We start from the raw sequence: 20,507 nt of genomic DNA, 5'->3' as shown, positions 1-20,507 counted from the left end.
AACAGGCCATTCGGCCCAACTAGTCCCTGCCGGCTTTATGCTCCACTCGAGCCTCCTCCTGTCTTTCCACATCTAAATCTATCAGCATAACCCTCTATTCCCTTCTCCCTCATATAGGGTTGCAAAGGGGTGGAAAGTTTCTGGTAAATTTCCCACGGGAAGTTTAGCTTGGGAATTTTGCCCAAAAAAGCACATGCTAGCATAATATTGTTTTTTTTGTATTTCTTTCTTTTTTTTCCCCCCACAGGTCCTCTCTTAAAATTACTAACAGAGATGGAATCTTAATTATTAAGGAATTTCTTAATCAATATATGTTTATCTTTTTACTTGGCTTGTTTTAATAATTACAAGTTTTGTGTGTGACTGTGAACAAATGTGCCCTGATTGGTTGGATGAGTGGATGAGCGATTAGCTCCCTCTATTTGTAATATTTGCATATCGAATTGTGATTGGCCTGCAGGCATCTGTAAGACTGCTATAGTTTTTTTAAGATCCAGGTTAGGGGTCCTGAGGGAAGTCATTTTGTTTTCTGCTGATGTTGTGATGATGCAGTAAGTAAATCAGACTTTATACCAAATAAACCAGTTACTTGTTGAACTCTGTTGTCCTTCAATTTAAAATATACAAAATAATACACTATTGGTGATGTAGCGTCGTGTGTGTACAGGTCATGCTTCCATCACATGGAGCATCAGCAAAAATGTACTCACCCTGTTGCAATCGTGCTGATCGACCGCAGTTCAACAGAGATGAATGCCCTTTATTTCTCTGCATAGAACAATGCCACGTTTACCGTCGGATGTGTGGAAGGATTTTACCCCAGGCATTAAAGATGGAAAGACTGTGTACATGTGCAAACACTGTAGAAAGCCATATGTAATGAATGCCACAAAGATGCAGCAGCATTTATCCAAATGCAACAACTTCACTCAAAGCTCACAGCAGTCAGCCCAGAGTTCCTCTGCTTCCATTCGAAAAGATGATGGTTCTCATTCAGCATCAGGCTCCTTATCATCAGCAACTCCTGGCCCACTTGGAAGGTTCTTTGATACAATGGATAACCATAGCCAGAAGAATGCAGATGAGTGCCTTGCTCGAGCTGTATATGCAACAGGCTCACCCCTCATGCTCACAGCCAATGTGTACTGGAAGAGATTTTTCAATGTTATTCGCCCTGCATACTGTCCTCCCACCAGATATGCTTTGTCTACTTATTTGCTGGAGGCTGAGTATAACAGAGTCCAAGGAAAGCTCAAAGAAACGATAGCGATGGTAGACTGTGTTGCAGTTATCTCAGATGGGTGGTCAAATGTACGAGGGGAGGGCATCATAAACTACATCGTCTCCACTCCTCTCCCAGTGTTCTTCAAGAGCACAGACACGAAGGACAACAGACACACAGGCACATACATTGCTGATGAGCTGAAAGCGGTCATCAATGATCTTGGATCACAAAAGGTCTTTGCAGCAGTTACTGACAATGCTGCGACTATGTACAACAGCCTTCTGGAGGGTAAGGAGTCACTGCAAGAAATGGCAATATCCCAGTCTGGGGATATGGAAACCACCATCAAGAAAATACTGCTGGATGATGTGTTTTGGGAGAGAGTGGTTAGCAGCTTTAAACTACTCTCACCAGTAGCATCTGCAATTGCTCAGATTGAAGGAGATGACGCTGTCTTGTCAGATGTTCTCAGGCTTTTTACTGATTTAAAAGAACAAATCAGCATTGCCCTACCCACATCCCTGCTGCTCAAAGCAGAGGAGAAGGCAATTGTTCAATTCATACAGCCGCGTCAAGAATTTTGTGTCAAGCCGATTCATGCTGCAGCATACATGCTGGACCCAAAGCATGTTGGGAGACCAATACTTTCTGGAGAACAGATCAACAGCGCTTAGTGTGATTTCTACCCTCTCACACCATCTCAATCTGGATGTGGGCAAAGTTCTGGGAAGTCTGGCAAAGTTCTCTACCAAGCAAGGTCTTTGGAATGGGGATGGGATATGGGAATCATGCAAGCATATCAGTGCACATACCTGGTGGAAGGGACTTTGTGCATCTGAGGCCCTGTCACCTATTGCATCGGTGATACTCCAAATCCCACCTTCATCAGCGGCCTCTGAACGAAACTGGTCACTTTTTGGGAATACGCATACAAAGGTGCGCAACAGGCTGACTAACAAGAGAGTGGAGAAACTGGTGGCTATCCGGGCGAACCTACAACTTATTGAGCCAGATACAGAAGTGTCCACCACACAGCTAGACAGTGACACAGAGGAGGAAATGGACACGTCAGAGCCAGAGTCAGAGAATCAGGAGGAGCAATGAGGAGTAGAAGACTCAGAAGACTCATGAGTAGAAGACTCAAAGGGACAAAATAAGGACAAATTACAGGCTAAATAAGCTGACGCTCTTTTTATTTTATTTTAGATGGGTCTTTTTTATGGGGGTTCAATAAAGTTCAAAATTATAACCTAAATAAAGTTTTGAAAGCCTGTTTTTATTTGTATGGAACAGTATGTCTATTTTGACGACAAAGATAATATAAGGGTCAGAGACAAAAACCATCAGTGTGCAAAAAAACTCAAAATTCCCATGGAAAGTTTCCTCTTTTAAAAATTCCCAGAATTTTGCAACCCTACCCTCATATGCTTGTCCAGCTACTCCATAAATGCATCTATACTATTCGCTTCAACCACTCTCTGGTAGCGACTTCCACATTCTCACCACTCTCTGGGTAAAAAAAAAGTTTCTTCTGAATTCCCTATTGGATTTCTTGGTGACTATTTTATATTGATGGCCTCTAGTTATGCTCTTCCCCACAAGTGGAAACATTCTCTCTGTATCCACTCTATCAAAACCTTTCATAATTTTAAAGACCACTATTAGGTCTTAAAGCCATAAAACTGCCAAGATATCCTGGGGTTCAAAGCTGAAAATTCACCTCAAGTCTACTTCCTACTGTCGTGCCCCAGTACTTAACATAGCAACTCAAAAGTCTGACAGCAATTGAAAATGATTCTGGCCAATGTTCTTACTAGTTAATTACTACTAAAGAGATTTGAACCAAGGATAATGTATAAATGAATATAAAAATTATGCTGGCCTTTCAGAATACGGGAGCAGTGTGGGGGAGATCATACAAGGTGTACGTTAAATAAATATGACCCTAAATGCGCCAATGGAAGAATCCAATATGATACAAGGGAGATAAATAAAATCCACAAATCCTACAAGGAGAAAGAGGAGGGACACACTGGGATGAATAGAAGAACGTTGACAGAAATTATTACAAAGGGAGGCTAGGAGAGGAGAACTCTGCATGAGGACTCCTCATGCTTCTAATTTACATAACAACCACTATGCCACCGTGCTGGTGGGCAGCACGGTGGCATAGTGGTTAGCACTGTTGCCTCACAGCACCAGAGACCCGGGTTCGAATCCGGCCTCGGGCGACTGTCTGTGTGGAGTTTGCACATTCTCCCCGTGTTTGCGTGGGTTTTCTCCGGGTGCTCCGGTTTCCTCCCACAGTCCAAAGATGTGCGGGTTAGGTTGATTGGCTATGATAAATTGACCCTTAGTGTTAGGGGGATTAAATACGTGAGGTTACAGGAATAGGGTGGGATATGTGTTGGTGTAGGGGTTACGGGGATTGGGTGGGATATGTGTCGGTGCAGGCTCGATGGGCCGAAATGGCCTCTATCTGCACTGTGGGGTTTCTGTGATTCTGTGATTCAGAAGCTGGATGTAAACTGATCAAATTCCCAGGCAACAATAAACTGAGGGCGAGGGCAGTCAAAGACCTACAAAACAATTTAGACCCAACATGTAATTGGCCTAACCAGTGGCAGATGAAATTCAGTATGGATAACTGTAAAGTATTCATGTAGGAAGAAAAAAATGGGTGACAAATGGACCCTATGAATAACTAAGAGTAAATTTGAAAAAGATCCAGGGATACAAGCAGACTCAGAACTCAATACGTCCAGCAACTGCAGAACAACATCGAAGCAATCTAATGCTGAATTATATAGCCACAGCAGTAGAGGAGTTAATGTTAAAACTGCACAATATTTTGGTCAGACCACACCTCAAGTACCGGGCCTATTTTAGTCACAGAGAATTCAAGAATGACGGCCTCATCCTTGAGGTGGTGTATCGAAAAGCTATGAAGCTAAGCCCTCGTGGCAGAGGACTGAATTATGAGGGACGGCCAGAGCTATTCAGCCTTGAAAGCAGGAACCAAGAGGGGGCCTCACTGGGGTAATTAAAATAGTAAATACTACAAGCCTAATTGTGACAGTAGGCCAAGAAGTCACAAACCAGCAAAAGGCAAACTTACTGACGTCAGTTAGCTCTGCTTCGTGCAGTGATCAACATGTAATCAAACTTCTGGGTAGGCCTAAAGAGCCAAAATCCTAGAATCATTTAAGAAACAGATGCTACAATGGGGGCGAAGGGGAAAACTGTAGGATCTTTCTGGGTGGATGAGGTTAAAGGGGCCTTCTTTTTCCCTATTTAGCTTGTGATTAAGGCATGAGTGGGTTTGAGGAATATGGTAAGAGCCAAAGATGGGTTGAGATACACCAAAAATAAAGGGAGTGGGCTTGTTTTGCTCGATGGTCCTTTTGCCTGAAATTTCCTATGTCACTTGCTAGCTACTCTGAAGAGAAGACCAAAACAAGACAGGAACAATTTCAAAAATCCACTGATGTAAAGTGCAATTAAGTGATTGGGCACAGGCTAACAGTTTATCTGTGAAACAGTAAAGATACCATTAGTTCTGTGACTTGTTTCACAGGCTGGCAACAAACAAAAAGTACCCTAAAATATGTTAAAGTGGCCTGAAAAAAAAAGCTCTGAAATTAGCAGTTCACAATGATTGACTCCCAGTCTGCAATCATTGACTCTGATTTTTAGAGAATCTAGATGGCCTTTCTTATGGCAAGTGACTTGGTGCAACGCGACATCCCGTGAAAAAACCCACAAATCTCTGCACATGGTTGGTTGTCATTTCGCATAAAATGTCCTGGAGGCAGTGAAAATACTGGTATTGAAGTGCAGCTAATAGGTCACTTAGTATAACAAACATGTTGCCCCTAGCCACTGTAGAATACAAGGAGTCGTTCAGACAGGCACAAAATTAATCTGGCAGAGATTTTCGATGGCCAGAATCCCTCTTTCTGTTCTGTAACGAGATAGGCACCACCTTTAATCTGCTTATTGCTGTAGCAAGGTAGGTGGCAGTGTGAGCGTTCGTGCCGCACAGGAAAACAGCACAATGATGCTGCTACATTGCTATTGGTGAAAAAATACATTGACAGCAATGGTTTTTTATAGACTGACAGTTGCCTAATTTAATTTTAGGAATTCTGAGGATCTGGTCAACATGGAGTTCAGTTGTACTGCAATAATGGAGGGTAAGTTCTTATAATTTAAAAAAAAATCAATTATTTCTTTAGGAATGGTAATTAATAAGGGGAGGTAGAACTGGCAAGAGCAGTTAATTTTTTTTACAACCCCTGTACCGATGGCTGTCTCAATGCCTGTGTTACCTTCAGTTTGAAAGACTCTTCAGCAGAAATCACTGGCCAACCAGATTTCCATTCCTGAAACTTATGGTGCCTCTGACATGGTAAAATGTCCCAAGGCGCTCCACAGGAGCGTTGTTTGTATACTTTATATCCTTGCTTCAAACGACCAGTAACTAAATAATCTTGAAAGCCCAAATGTTATTACAGATTTTTATAATTACAAACTGAAGTTTCTGAGCGAGCCCTGTGAGATTCAACTAACATGCAAGATTCTTATGAAGCGAAAAGACGGAGCCCAATGGTATTTGCAACAGGCTGCATTACCATAAAATCAAAGCAACCCATCTCTTCTTTGACAGAATAACACATTGCTACAAGAATCCGAAAATGAATTTAGTCTTATAGAAAAGGTCTGTTGACCTGTCTGTGAACTGACAACTGCGAGAAGTTTGGCTCCTCCCCTGACTGAAGATCACGGAAATTATAAGAACATAAGACGTAGGAGCAGGAGGAGGTCATGTGGCCCCTCGAGCCTGCTCCGCCATTCAATAAGATCATGGCTGATCTGATCTTGGCCTCAACTCCACTTCCCTGCCCGCTCCCCATAACCCTCGATTCCCTTACCTTTCAAAAATTCCTCCTAATTTCCAATTTAAATGGGTGCCCCCTTATACCGAAATTATGCCCCCTAGTTCTAGATTCCCCCACGAGGGGCAACATCCTCTCTGCAGCTACCCAGTCAAGCCCCTTCAGAATCTTATATGTTTCAATAAGATCCCCTCTCATTCTTCTAAACTCCAATGAGTATAGGCCCAACCTGCTCAACCTTTCTTCATAAGACAACCCCTTCATCTCCGGAATCAACCTCGTGAACCTTCTCTGAACTGTCTCCAATGCAAGTATATCCCTCCTTAAATAAGGAGACCAAAACTGTACGCAGTACTCCATCGAAAATTTAAGCTTACAACAGTCACTCACCTATTTCATTCCTCTTCAGCTGACCTTGTTTGCCCCACCAAAATAATAGAAAAGGCTGGAAACAGAGCAAGTCAGTTGCACACCTGAAACATCACGCCTTGTCTTGTCTCTTTACCGATGCTATGCATTTACAGCATTTTTGGAGTTTATTTCAGATTTGCAAAATTTCAGTTTTTCCTTTTTAGTTTACCTCACCAAAGTTGTACTCAAAATTTACATAATGTAGTGGCTCACCTACAGGTGGTGGAATTGGGTTATTTTAGTAAACGATCTACTGAAATACTGCAATACATATAACAGCAATCTCCATAATGTTACAGAATATTTCATATCATTTAGGATCTGCCCCAAATTTGAAACATTTCAAATGTTTTACTCAAAAAAAAAGCAAAACATCAAATCCACATTGGTACACGGACTTGACAAAATTTTGCAGTATTGCAGACTTTTGTTTTATTTCAATAGCAACCACTGGTATGTGTATGGCACCTTTAATGTGGAACACATGACGAGGGGTTTACGGGGGTTGGGGAAGAAAAACAAGAGTTGAAAGGAATAAAGAAGCAGCCATGGTTAGGAAGGGTGACCAAAAGATTGGTTGAAAAGTTAGGTTTTGCGAAGGTTTTTAAAGTGGAGAGGTTTAGGCAGGGGATTCCAGAGAGGGGGCTCAAGGCTCTGCCACCAATAGCAAGACAAAAGCAGGAGGGGCGGATGCGCAAAAGGAAGAGTCAGAGGGCCAAAGGGTGACATTTTAAAATAAATATCATCACCGAGAGCTCCACTGGTGAATGTTGACTATAAAAGTTTCTTCCAGCTAAAAGTTTCTTCTTAATATATCTGCCTTCCAAGAACAAATTGAACATCTGCAGAAAGTACAGTCATAAGCAAAAGGAAGTTACAGCAGAAATTCTAAGCACCCGATGGAGTTGATGCTGCTTCACGAGACAGGCGTTAATAGGCGGGAGATGTGAAAACAAGTGCAGATTAATACCACGAACGCACTAGAGCAGATAGTTCGCGCAATTACAACACAATCAGAAAACCAGCAAAGTAATAATCACCAAAATCACACACAATTAAAGTACATTTTGCAACTGAATTTTTACTTTCTTGCCATACAATCTCTTAGAGGGTTTCAAGCCAATGACAGCAAGCACTCGCTTTACAAGATATTCTTCCCCTCTTGCCCCCAAAGACAGGTTTCTGAAAAAATATGTGCAACAGTAGATATCCCTTTATATCCAAACAGCAGCCTGCTAGAGATCTGTCATGTCCCAGTCAGCTGGATAAGTTCCCATCAGATGATGTATCTAGCAGGTTCATCTGCATTTAGTGAGCAGGGATCAGCTTCCTTTCAGACCCCAAACGCTGATACAAACATGACAACATTACTATTAAAAAGTTCGGTACTAGCCAGGCAGCTTTCAAATTTATTGAAGTAATTAATGCCTCCATGAAAAGATTGCTTTACACAACTAAGCACAAACCCCAGCATGTCAATCTGACATTAGAAATACAGGATGCCTCACAATCCCAGAGGGCCCAGATCAGTGCTTACTGGGCCTGCTCACTGAAAGGTGCCTTCTGCAATAAGCAAACTCCCACAACTCCCACTGTTAGTTGCAAGTTGTACCCCGCTTCTGTGTCAAATTTAGATACTTGAGCAGCTGTGCAACATTAAAAGTTAGGAGTCTAATCTCACACCCCAAGATCCCTTCCAGTGTCTCCGCAAGCTAATTCTATTTCCATCATTGTGTATGTAGGTAGGTTTTTCATTCTCTCAAAATATTTTGTATTTGTCAGGTTGAATGTCATTGCCTATTTGCATAACTGATCTAAATCCTTCTGCAAACAGCCATGATCTTATTGAGTGGTGGAGCAAGCTCGAAGGGTCAAATGGCCGACTACTGCTCCTTTTTCTTATGTTCACGGCATCTTCTGCCCCTACTTTCCCCCATTTTGGTGTTTTGAATGTAATTGTTCCCTAGTGTACATGCTGGATAAATGGCATTAGTGAAAGAGTTTGTGTGATAAACAAATGATCATTTGCCTGATTAATGTCTGTTCATTACAGCAGATTTAAATTGTATCAGAACGTAAAAGGAATGTTCTCATCAGTAAATAGGTGTTCTAGTCCATTCATGAATCTCAACTGTTCAAACCTCCCTGCAGTGTTCAGAGTACTGTAAATCAGAACCAGAGCAAATCTTGTGTACCTTCAGCCAGCAGATAAACAAAAGATAAGGTACGACAGATACAACCTTCAATATGACGCGCTGGAGTAAGCCTTGCACAATATTGGCATCTCAACCAAGGCTTTCCTGTGGTAAGCCAAAGGAGTAATGTGTTCATGTTACAAAAGGATATGATTTTAAATATTCAATCTGTACTAAGGTCATCATTATTAACTAACATTCTTTTAAGTTGCAAAGTACCAACATCAACATCTTTTATCTGTTCTTTCCTCCCTTTGTTTAAATGTTATGAATAAATCCAGCCAGTGTGAAGTTAGTTAGGCAAGCCTGCAGTATTACTATTCAATATTTTTACCAATTCAAAATGAGAGCAGGACCTCCTGTCAACTCTTCGCAACAAACAAAAAAAATGAAAGAGTGTACAGGAAGCTGATGGATCACACTCCATGCATGTGCAGCTCCCATCAATCGTAGAATCATAGACATCTAGGAGCACAGAAAGAGGCCACTCGGCCCATCGTGTCTGTGCCAGCCGAAAAAGTGCTATCCATCCTAATCCCACTTTCCAGCTCTTGGTCCGTAGCCTTGTAGGTTACGGCACTTCAAGAGCATATCTAAGAACTTTTTAAATGCGATGAGGGTTTCTGCCTCTGCCACCAAAGTAGCAGACAATTACACTGCACATTCATTCCTTGTTCCATTGCACAAATAATGGCGCTGGACCAGCAAATGCAGTAGAATGACAAGAAAAGGAAATGTATTTAAAAATTCCCAATTAGATTTCTTTATATAACCATTTGACTCTTTAAGCCCCACAAGTCATCAATAGAACTAATTTTTTGCTTAAAAGACTGTAATCTGTCTAACTTTAAAGATTCCCCAACATTAGTGTGAATTTTTCTATCCCACTGATATTTTCTAAGCTTTAAGCCATGCACTATAGGGGCAGAGTTCCATTGCAGCTAAAATTCATGTAAATCACAGTCACATAAAAACTGTACTGAGGCATTTTATTAGTAGATGCTTATAGGCCGAAGTAAAAATGGAACTGATCATCTTACACTTATAACTATATCAATAATTCAGTCACTTCTTACGAGATTGTCCAGCTTTACACATCCCCTTCACACAGGGTTATCAGCAATACTGCAAAAACATCCATGTTTTATTTTCAAAATCGATGCTGAATTTATAGTAGAAAGTGTCCTGTTCTGTTCCAGCCAGGTGAACGCAGATCACATTGTTTTTCAGGCTTTATTTACTGTACAATTGTTTTTTTTCTGCCTCTGCCCAGCTTCAGAAGGGTCCCATCTGTATACTTCTTTTACTCCTAGCAAAAGTATGTATGTATTTTGCGGTGGGGGGAAAGAGCTTGTACAACAGCCTAGGTTTACACATTCCAAAAGGATGTAGTGCAATAGAAATTTGTTGATTTTTTTCCAACTCACTTAAGTTTAATCAAAACTTATCTACCCCTCCCACTGTGTCGAAATGAAAATGGACAACTTTTGGATACAGAGGTTACGCGGGGAAGAGTACAGACCTGAACTTAATCAATACATTGATCATTCAAAAGCTTCATATCATTGGAGATCTGTTACATCTGCGCCTTAAACATGAAAAAAACACTTTTTTATAGCTTTCAGGATTCAGCAATACAGCAGACTTCTCTGCAGCCTTTGACAGTCAGTCAGTCAACCACACCATCCTCCTCTAACAGCTCTCTCCATTGCGCAGCTCAGTGGGACTGCCCTCACTTGGGTCCACTCTTTACCTATTTCAATCGTAGCCAGACACCTATAGCAATGGCCTCTCTTCCTAACCCTTCACTGTCAGCTCTGGAACTCCCCCAAGGATCAATCGTTCACTCCCCCCCCCATCTACACTGCCACTTAGCAACATCATCCAGACAGAAGGTCAGTTTTCACAGGTATTCCGATAACAGCCAGCGCCAGGCCTCAATCACCTCTCTCAATCCCTCCACCGCCACTGTACTGTCCAACATCTAATCTTGGATGAGCCACAATAGTTCCCCGCTAAACACTGGGAAACATAGAAACATAGAAGATAGGAGCAGGAGTAGGCCATTCGGCCCTTCGAGCCTGCTCCACCATTCAACGAGATCATGGCTGATCATCCAAACCCTAGCACCCGGTCCCTACACCGACAGCCATCCCACCCAAGCCCTATCCCCGTAACCCCACGTATTTAATCCCCCCTAACACTAAGGGCCAATTTTTTTATCATGGCCAATCAACCTAACCCGCACATCTTTGGACTGTGGGAGGAAACCGGAGCACCCGGAGGAAACCCACGCAAACACAGGGAGAGTGTGCAAACTCCACACAGACAGTCACCCGAGGCCGGATTTGAACCCGGGTCCCTGGCGCTGTGAGGCAACAGTGCGAACCACTATGCCACCGTGCTGCCCTTAGGTTGAAGCTATCGTTTTTGTCCCCTCCCACAAACTCCGTACCCTTGCCACCAATTCCATCCCCCTCCCCGGCCACTGCCTCAGGCTGGACCAGATTGCGTGCAACCTCTATGTCCTGTTCAGCCTCGAGCGGAGCGTCCGACCCCATTTCACAAAGACCGCCTACTTCCACCCCCACCTCCAACTCAGCCAAACTGCCGCCGACACCCTCATTCTTGCCGCAGTCACCTCCAGACTTGATTATTGCAATGTTTTCCTGGCCAGCTTCCCATGCTCTACACTCTAAACATCAGCTCCTCCAAAAAACTGTGGTGCCTGTGTCCTAGCCAGCACAAAGTCCCGCTTGCCCATCACCCCGCCCTCGCTGACCTACATTGGCTCCCAGCCCCCAACATCTCAAATTTAAAATTCTTATGCTCACATTTGAAAGCCTTTGGGGCCTTGTCCCTCCCCCTCCTCCAACCCAAGAATGTCCCAACCCTACCTCCCCTTCCCCACTCCCAAATTCAGAGTTCCTCGAACTCTGGCACTTTATGCATTCCACTTGCTCCCTTGGTAACTGTGCCTTTATCTGCCAAAACCCTATGCTCTGGAATTGCCTCCCTAAAACTCTCTCCCTCTCCTCCTTTAAGACCTCCCTTAAAAGCTGTGGTAAACCACTGTTAACCTGTACATGCCTGTGTGGTAAACCACTGTTAACCCTGTACAAGTCCAGGCATGTCTCAGCCCCTGGCTCCACCCCTAAGCCCGGGTATAAAGGTGACTCACCACCCTTCCCCCGGGAGCTCTTAGGATGGATTCACTAGCAGAGGCATGCTCTAGTTCTTAGTCAATAAAAGCCTACTTCATTTAAGTCCATCTCGTAGTCTTTGGTATTGTTGATAGCGCATCAAAAGCCATCTCTTTGACCAAGCTTTTGGTCACCCCATCCAATCTCCTTCTTTGGTTCGGCATCATTTTTTTTTTTTTTTAATTACACCTCTACGAAGTGCTTTGGGACTTTTTGTACATTAAAAGGTGCTATATAAATGTAAGTTGTTGTCTTGCTGTGTGACTGCACTGAAATACCCAGGCCTGGTCAGGTACAAGAATGTAGAAACAGCAAAAGAATCTTTCCACTCAGACTTTCTCACCCCACCCCTTTTCAATTGCTTCTTCATTTTAACAAAGAGGAATGCAGGAAGTTTTCAGGCTTGCTTCCTGGTAGGTGGTGAGTTAGCTGATTAAAGCACGTTAATACTAGGATACTACAAATTGTAAAACCGCCAAATATCCGGAGCAGTTTTAGGGGGAGAAATTGGGTGAGTAGCGCCACCTGTTAGCGCCTAAAGAGGCAGTCAGTGGCTGTAGCGCCACTGGCTGCGTCTCCCGCGATATTCAGGAGGGGCGCTAATGGTGGCGTTAGGCATTTGCGCTGCGCCGCCACCGATGACGTCATCGGTGTGCGCAGCGCCCCATTCGTGCCCCGTTCGTGATATTTGGTAGTGAACGCCGCAGTTGCGCCGTTCGCTACCCGCGCCCGGTTCACGGGGCCTTACTGTGCCGGCAGCGGTGCAAGTTAAGGTGGAGGTGCGGGGCGGCCACTTTTTCGGCAGCCGCCTGCCAGCACCTCCGTCCCCGGCCTCCTAACCCCCACCCCCCCCGCGGCATTGCCGGCTGTTTCCCGAGAGCCCGGCACTTCTCCTTGGTGCCGGGCTCATTTGCCGGCACTCGCGAGCGGGGATCGCGCTGTTGCAGGCACCTCCCCCTTAACAGTGGGAGGAAGGCCTGCAGTACCGCAGCGTGCCGTGCCGCAGCGGCACGTTGCGCTGCGATAATCAGTTTCAGCGCCCTAAGAGGGACGCGGAGCGCCTCGAGCCTTGCCCAGTGTCCCTCAAGCGGCACTGAAACTGAATTTCTGGCGATCGGTATCACTCCGATCGCTGCGCTAAATCCTGCGCTCAGGCGACTTTTGCGCCCCAACCCAATTTCTAGGCCCAAGTGTTTTACCCGAGACTAAAAAGTATAGTTGTGACCAATGTTCCCGTTAAGCTGCGCAGTCATCTGCAAGGTCCCGCGCAGGCCGCTCACCGGCTTTTATATTGTAGATACCGCGCATGTGCAAAAATCTGAATGGGCCGCACATTGGGGGAAGCAGGCCGAGTAGGAGGCAGTGCAGCTTACAGGGGGCATTGGTTGTGACCTAAAGAGAGATTCTTCAAATACTCCGGTCGGGAAAGAGGAGAAAGAATATAGTTAGGGTTCCCGCTCCTGATCAATATCTAGCAATCTTGCTAGAAATATGTGAGAATGAATGTCGGGTGAGGGTAGAATCAGGCTTGGTGCTGATGCCACCGCCCACGCCCCCACCCACCCCCCCATTGGAGGAGTAGCCTGCCAACACTCGCTGCCTAGGGTAACACATGAAGAATGATCACTTGGGCAGCGATAACCAGTGCCCGTGCTGCAGCGCAGTTAACTTCTTCTGGAGAGGGAGGAGGAAAAAGAATGGCAAAAAAGAGGCAAGTTATACAAAATAAAAAGTAGCTAGAACTCCCAAGTAAATTATTTCAACACAAACAGTCCCGCGTCAACATTCACTGGGAGCGGACTGAAGACCTGGAACAGTGATCCTCAAACTTTACTGTGCAAGGGCACCCACTGCAAATATTGACACTGGTAGAGACCCCTGTCCTAACTTCTGAAAGACAGTCAGCTACCCAAAGGAAAAGCAATCCTTGTCGAAACATGGATAATTAGTTCACAACAACAGAAACAATATGCTACAAGTCGAGAGAGAGAGAAATCTGATGACAATATGACCCTGGGGACCCTGTTGGATCTCCAACGCACATCCCCTAAAGTTCAGCGACCCCAGTTTGAAACCCGATGGAGTGGAGCAACCAAAAAAAGGGTCAACTGGAAGCACAAATACGGATTCCTAATGGTAGTTTATTACTATTATTATACATATGGGTATAAATCTCAAGGCAAAAATACGTTTTTGGAAAGAACTTTGCCTTAAAAGGAGAGCAACCAACAAAGAATGTTCCTTTGGAGTAGCAGAAATCAAAGAGTGAATGTTATGCCTGGAACATCGGAGGAATACTTTTCTCCTTTTATCAAACTTTTAACTCTAGGCCCTGGCTTACCTCCTTTTCAGTGCTCCCAGATCGTGACCAGACTTTTCCTGAACACTATGCATTTTCCCTGTATTTTCTCGAAGGTTTTCCTGTACACGTGTGCAAACACACCAAGGAAAAAAAAAAAGTATGGAAACAATGAACGGTTAAGGCACTTTTAATCTAAGGTTATACTGTAACACATACAACTTTACTGTCCCTTTAAAAAGAGCACCACCTTCATGAAGACATGTTTGGCAAGCCTTTTTGTTTGGAGACTGAGAAAAGCCAGAAGAACTGTGTGGCATTTCGTCACAATGGTACATTTCGTTTTGGCCTTTTTTCAAATTTGTTCCTGGGATGTGGGCGTCACTGGCAAGGCCAGCATTTATTGCTCATCCCTAATTGCCCTCGAGAAGGTGCTGGCGAGTCGCCTTCGTGAACCGCTGCAGTCCGTGTGGTGAAGGTACTCCCACAGTGCTGTTAGGGAGGGAGTTCCAGGATTTTGACCCACCGACGATGAAGGAACGGTGATATACTTCCAAGTCAGGATGGTGTGTGACTTGGAGGTGGAGGTATTCCCATGCACCTGCTGCCCTTGTCCTTCTAGGCAATAGAGGTCACAGGTTTGGGAGGTGCTGCATCTGTTGAGTGTTGTAAACAAACAAAAAGTTTGCCCAACACTTTTTAAAATGGAGGCCATGCCTCTTTAACATTTCCTATTCCAACTACCATGTTTCATTTTTTTCCCCAGCTAGGGCCTTTTGGATCACAACAATCCTCAAGGCTATTGATTCTACAGAAGGGCAGCTTCTTCACAGTATGATTAATCTACTATGATTTTTTTTTTTTTTTTTTTTTTAAAAAGGGAGTTTATATTATTTTGCTGGTTTTCTCATCCTCTTGCACCTCTGGGTGTTATACTGTAATAGTTTCCCCATTTTTCTTCTACAGTCAGTCAGTCAGTCTCCATTGCTATGCCCTACATAATCTACCAAGATGAGCATCTGCTCTTGCTCGTAGATTCTTGTTCAGTCAAATGATCCAGTCAATCTTTTGAGTCTGCTAAATACAATCCTCGATCTTCTGGCATCTGTAACCATTTTAACATTGCCAATACTCTATGAAATTGGATATTTTCCTCATATTCTTGAGAATCTTGACAAAGCAGGCAAGAAAAACGTTTCGGATTTTGGGGAACAGGGTACTGTTTTCCTGCCCGTATCCATATACTTGATCCTGGGTGTCCACCAACACAGGAATCACTGCACATACTGACAGTATATTACCAGCGCACGCACGCACACACACTTCAGTTAAGCAACTGTAAAGCAGGGAAACAATATCTAAATTAGATGAGTAAACATTTCCTCCAACTAAATATTGGGAAGACCAAAGTCATAGTCTTCGGTCCCTGCCACACACTCCCTTTGCTAGCCACAGACTCCATCCCTCTCCCTGGCAACTGTCTGAGACTGAACCAGACTGTTTGCAACCTTGGTGTCGTATCTGACCCCGAGATGAGCTTCCAACCACATATCCACACCACCGCGAAGACCGCCGATTTCCACCTCCGTAACATCGCCTGACACCGCCCCTGCCTCAGCTCATCCGCTGCTGAAACCCTCATCCATGCCTTGGTTACCTTTAGACTTGACTAACGCACGCCTGGCCGGCCTCCCATCGTCCACCTTCCATAAATTTAAGCTCATCCAAAACTCTGCTGTCCGCATCCTAACTCACACCAAGTTCCCGTTCGCCCATCACCCCTGTGCTCACTGACCTACATTGGCTCCTGGTTAAGCAACGCCTCGGTTCTAAAATTCTCATCCTTGTTTGCAAATCCCTCCGTGGTCTCGCCCCATCCTATCTCTGTGACCTCCTCCAGACCTACAACCCTCCAAAATATCTGTGCTCCTTCAATTCTGGCCTCTTGCACATCCCCGACGTTAATCACTCCACCACTGGTGGCCGGGCCTTCAGCTGCCAAAGCTCTGCAATTCAGAAGAAACTTCTTTACCCAGAGAGTGGTTAGAATACCACGAGTGGTTGAAGTGAATAGTATAGATGCATTTAAGGGGAGGCTAGATAAGCATATGAAGGAGAAGGGAATCGAAGGTTATGCTGATAGAGTTAGATGAGGAAAGAAGGGTGTTGGTTCAAGTGGAGCGTAAACGCCGGCATGGACTGGTTGGGCCGAATGGCCTGTTTCTGTGCTGTATATCCTATGTAAACCTCTCTTTCCTCCTTTAAGACACTTCTCAAAACCTACCTTTTTCTGCCCCAATATCTCCTTACGTGGCTCGGTGTCAAATTTTGTTTGAGAACGCTCCTGTGACGCGCCTTGGGATGTTTTACTACGTTAGAGGCGCTATATAAATGCAAGTAGCTGTTGTTGTAAATTGATGCACAATCCTCAAAGATTGTGGTATAGATCAGTGATTTAGACTTGAATGTAGGGGGTATGATAAAGAAGTTTGCCGATGATACTAAAATCGGCTGTGTGGTTGATACTGAAGAAGGAAGCTGTAGACTGCAGGAAGATATCAATAAATCGGTCAGGAGGGCAGAACAGTGGCAAATGGAATTCAATCCGGAGAAGTGTGAGGTAATGTATTTGGGGAGGGCTAACAAGGAAAGGGAATACACATTAAATGGTAGGACACGGAGTGATGTAGAGGAACAAAGTGACCTTGGAGTGCATGTCCACAGATCCCTGAAGGTAGCAGGCCAGGTGGATAAGGTGGTTAAGAAGGCATATCGAATGCTTGCCTTTATTAGCCGAGACATAGAATACAAGAGCAGGGAGGTTATGCTTCAACTGTATAAAACACTAGTTAGGCCACAGCAAGAGTACTGCGTACAGTTCTGGTCACCACATTACAGGAAAGATGTGATTGCACTAGAGAGGGTAGAGGAGATTTACAAGGATGCTGCTTGGACTGGAGAATTTTAGCTATGAGGAAAGACTGGATAGGCTGGGTCTGTTTTCTTTGGAACAGAGGAGGCTGAGGGGAGACCTTGTTGAGGAGTATAAAATTATGAGGGGCCTCGATAGAGTGGGTAGGAAGGACCTATTTCCCTTAGCAGAGGGGTCAACAACCAGGGGGCACAGATTTAAAGTAACTGGTAGGAGGTTTAGAAGAGATTTGAGGGGAAATTTCTTCACCCAGAGGGTGGTGGGGGTCTGGAACTCACTGCCTGAAAGGGTGGTAGAGGCAGGAACCCTAACCACATTTAAAAAGTACTTGGATATGCACTTAAAGTGCCGTAACCTACAAGGCTACGGAGCAAGAGCTGGAAAGTGGGATTAGGCGAAATAGCTCTTGGTTAGTCGGCCGGCACAGACACGATGGGCCGAAATGGCCTCCTTCTGTGCTGTAAATGTCTATGATTCTATGAAACTACTTTTCATAAGCTGCAACTTTTCAGCTGGAAATATGAAAATGACAAAGTTAGTCAAATCTTATTCTGACTTCAAACAACAGAACCATAAAACGGGACTTTTCCACCATGTCCAAGGACGAGGGGGCTGATGTGGATTCTTTTTTTATTTTATTTTAAGAACATGTAGTTCGTTGCATTTTTTGAACCTGGGCTACAGACACCTAATGCACAAAACTCTTGAATAAGCATCCTCAAGTCGCAGCTAATAATACTTTAGTAAGCTCACAAAGCAAGTCACTGCACTTCAAAAAGTAATTAATTGGCTGTGAAGGGCTTTGGGATGTCACGAGGATGTGAAAAACACTTTATAAATTCAACTTCTTATTTTAAAGTCAGAAATAAAACATAAAATATACACCAGCACCACTTGGGACGGAACCTTTTTTTAAAAAAAAACAAACATCACCAAAAGTTACATCCACAATGTCGGGAAGTGAAACGACTCCACACGTGTAATAGCAGGGAGGAGGAAATGAGTGTAGTATATTTGGAGCTTAGGAATGAAAGGGTAAAGCTCAGAGATGCAACGGCCGTAGATGAATCAGTAAAATTGAGAGGGGCGAGAAAGATTTTGATTGAGAGAAAGATCGAAGGCGAGAGGCAAGATGGTGTATGGAAACTACAGCACTGTGTGGCAGGGCCCTGCATCCTCGTGACATTGAAAGTGCAGTGTCTATTACTCGAATTCACTCTTTCGCAAAGGTCTTCCCTTCCTGCCGCAAATCAACAGGCTTTTAAAATCCAAGCACAGCATCACCTAGTCACTGATTTTAATGTGTCTGGTCTTCCCTCCCACACTTTTCAACGTTGATGATATCCTGCACGATGGGCCTTGGTCCTCACTTACATTTCTCAACTGTGATTCTTGTAACACACTACCATGCTTATTCTACATTGTAGCCAAAGCTCAGGCTCATCGTAATGCCAAAATGAAACTGCCAAGGGTGCCAGGAGAACAGACCCAAGTGACAAGTTTCTATTTGCTCCGGAGCCCATCGCTGCTCAGCTTCAGGAGTCCAACACTATTGGAGAAACACCCGATAACATAATCAATATCAAAACAAATGACATGGCTAATATCTAGGATCAAAAGGGTTTTACTAGAATCTGTAACATATTAAATCAAAAAGCAGCATATTTCATTCCACAAACGTGCTGCAGGGGCTAGTACATTAGTTGGAGTTATTTGCGACCCAGAAAAAGCTTATCCGATGCCACAGGCTGGGTTCCCTTGGTGCTTACAAACAACCAAACACTTTCAAGTTAATAATTTTTATTCCCAAGCCACATAAATCTGTATGGCACGTAGAGAATCACAATAATCGAATCGAATGCTCGTGTGACATCATAACACAGAAGCCCGAAACTAGAGTAATTTTATAAATCGCCATTGGAACCATGAATCGGACTTTTGCCATACAATCATTCCAGAACATACGTTCTCTTAACTCATTTATATACTGTGAACATCTGTTTAGATGCAAGTCTATTTTGTGGACAGTCTGTGCGGACAAAGGCTGCCAGGGCTCTGTCTTGTTGATGCACGGCATTTGGAATGAAGACTTAATGACTGATGGAATCACTGTTACCATCTGATTATAAAGATGGCCAGAGTACATTATTGATTGTGACAATTCACTAAAACATACACCAACACATGATGGCAGAAACAAGTCAATCCTCCAAACTCATGCACTTCCTGCTATTGCTCCACACTTTCAGGGATACATCACTACTCATCATATCATAGTACATCCATCTGTTGAGTTATATTCAGTCTTGGATACAGCACACACCAGCACACCGAAAAACAGATTATCCAGTCACATTTGTGAGACCTTGCTGTGCGTAAATTGGCTGCCGTGCTCCCGGCATTAGAACAGTAACCGCACTTTAAAAAGTAGTTAATTGGCTTTAAAGTGCTCTGGGACATCCGGAGGTCGCAAAAGGCACTATATAAATGCAAGTCTTTCCTGTAACATCCCTCTGTGTCACTTGTAATCACAGGCAAATTTATTTGACACACCTAGTTAGGTCATGTGATTTGCTGACTGACTACTATCTTCTCAAGAATTGGAGCAGACCATAGATGCTAAACCAGATAAAGTGAGCAATTCCAAGTTATGTACAAGTCTAGGAAAGTTTAAACTTTTCAAACAGTGTTTCCTACATTTACATTTTCTACCTCCTGTACTTGGATCTTTCCTTTCGCAGATGCAAACCAACCTTTAAAGGTTTCATTTCAGCACTCCCCACGCCCCCCCCTCACCTCAAGAGTAGACCAATTCTACAATGTCTCTTTCACAGTGACTTGTAAAAATCAGCAAATCCTGAATTCTCATCTCGACTCCTAACTGACTCAATCATTCATTTCAGGAATGCTTGAGCAAATACACCTTCTGGTCTTAATGACACAAGCCTGCTTTCTATTTTACACAGTAGCAAAAGGGATTCATTTTGGATTGCTCGAAAAAAAACATAAGAACGTAAGAAATCAGAGCAGGAGTTGGCCATTTGGCCCCTCGAGCCCACTCCGCCATTCAATAAGATCATGGTGGATCTTCTACCTCAACTCCACTTTCCTGCACTATCCCCATATCCCTTAATATCCAAAAATCTATCGATCTCGGTCTTGAAAAGCCACACATGGGCCAAATGGCCTCCTTCTGTGCTGTTTATATTTATGATTCTAAAACAGCTCATTCTTTGACATGCCATGAACAGCACCACAGGAAAAAAGTTTTGTAAAAGAGAAAAATTACACCCACGCAGGTTACCCATGTGTTTTTTGATCATTCTGGACATCCAGGCAACCTG

General features: G+C 43.8%; 1 protein-coding gene across 2 annotated transcripts in view; it reads right to left on the bottom strand.

The window, feature by feature from the left end:
* The window catches only part of setd3 (SET domain containing 3, actin histidine methyltransferase), a 137,009-nt gene that overhangs the window by 115,259 nt on the left and 1,243 nt on the right, over nt 1–20,507 (bottom strand). Inside the window, exon 2 of one of the 2 annotated variants that reach the window (XM_086002736.1) lies at nt 14,274–14,353. The exons of the other annotated variant lie outside the window; for it this stretch is intronic. Within the exon in view, the coding sequence (XP_085858862.1) occupies nt 14,274–14,326 (53 nt within the window). The 5' untranslated portion in view covers nt 14,327–14,353. The remainder of the gene's footprint in view (nt 1–14,273; nt 14,354–20,507) is intronic. 2 annotated transcript variants of the gene reach the window in all.

This window comes from Somniosus microcephalus, chromosome 12 (genome assembly GCF_052327205.1).
Source record: "Somniosus microcephalus isolate GS21.2 chromosome 12, FLI_Smic_1.0, whole genome shotgun sequence".
Classification (NCBI taxonomy): domain Eukaryota; kingdom Metazoa; phylum Chordata; class Chondrichthyes; order Squaliformes; family Somniosidae; genus Somniosus; species Somniosus microcephalus.
This window is presented reverse-complemented; position numbering and strand designations above follow the sequence as displayed.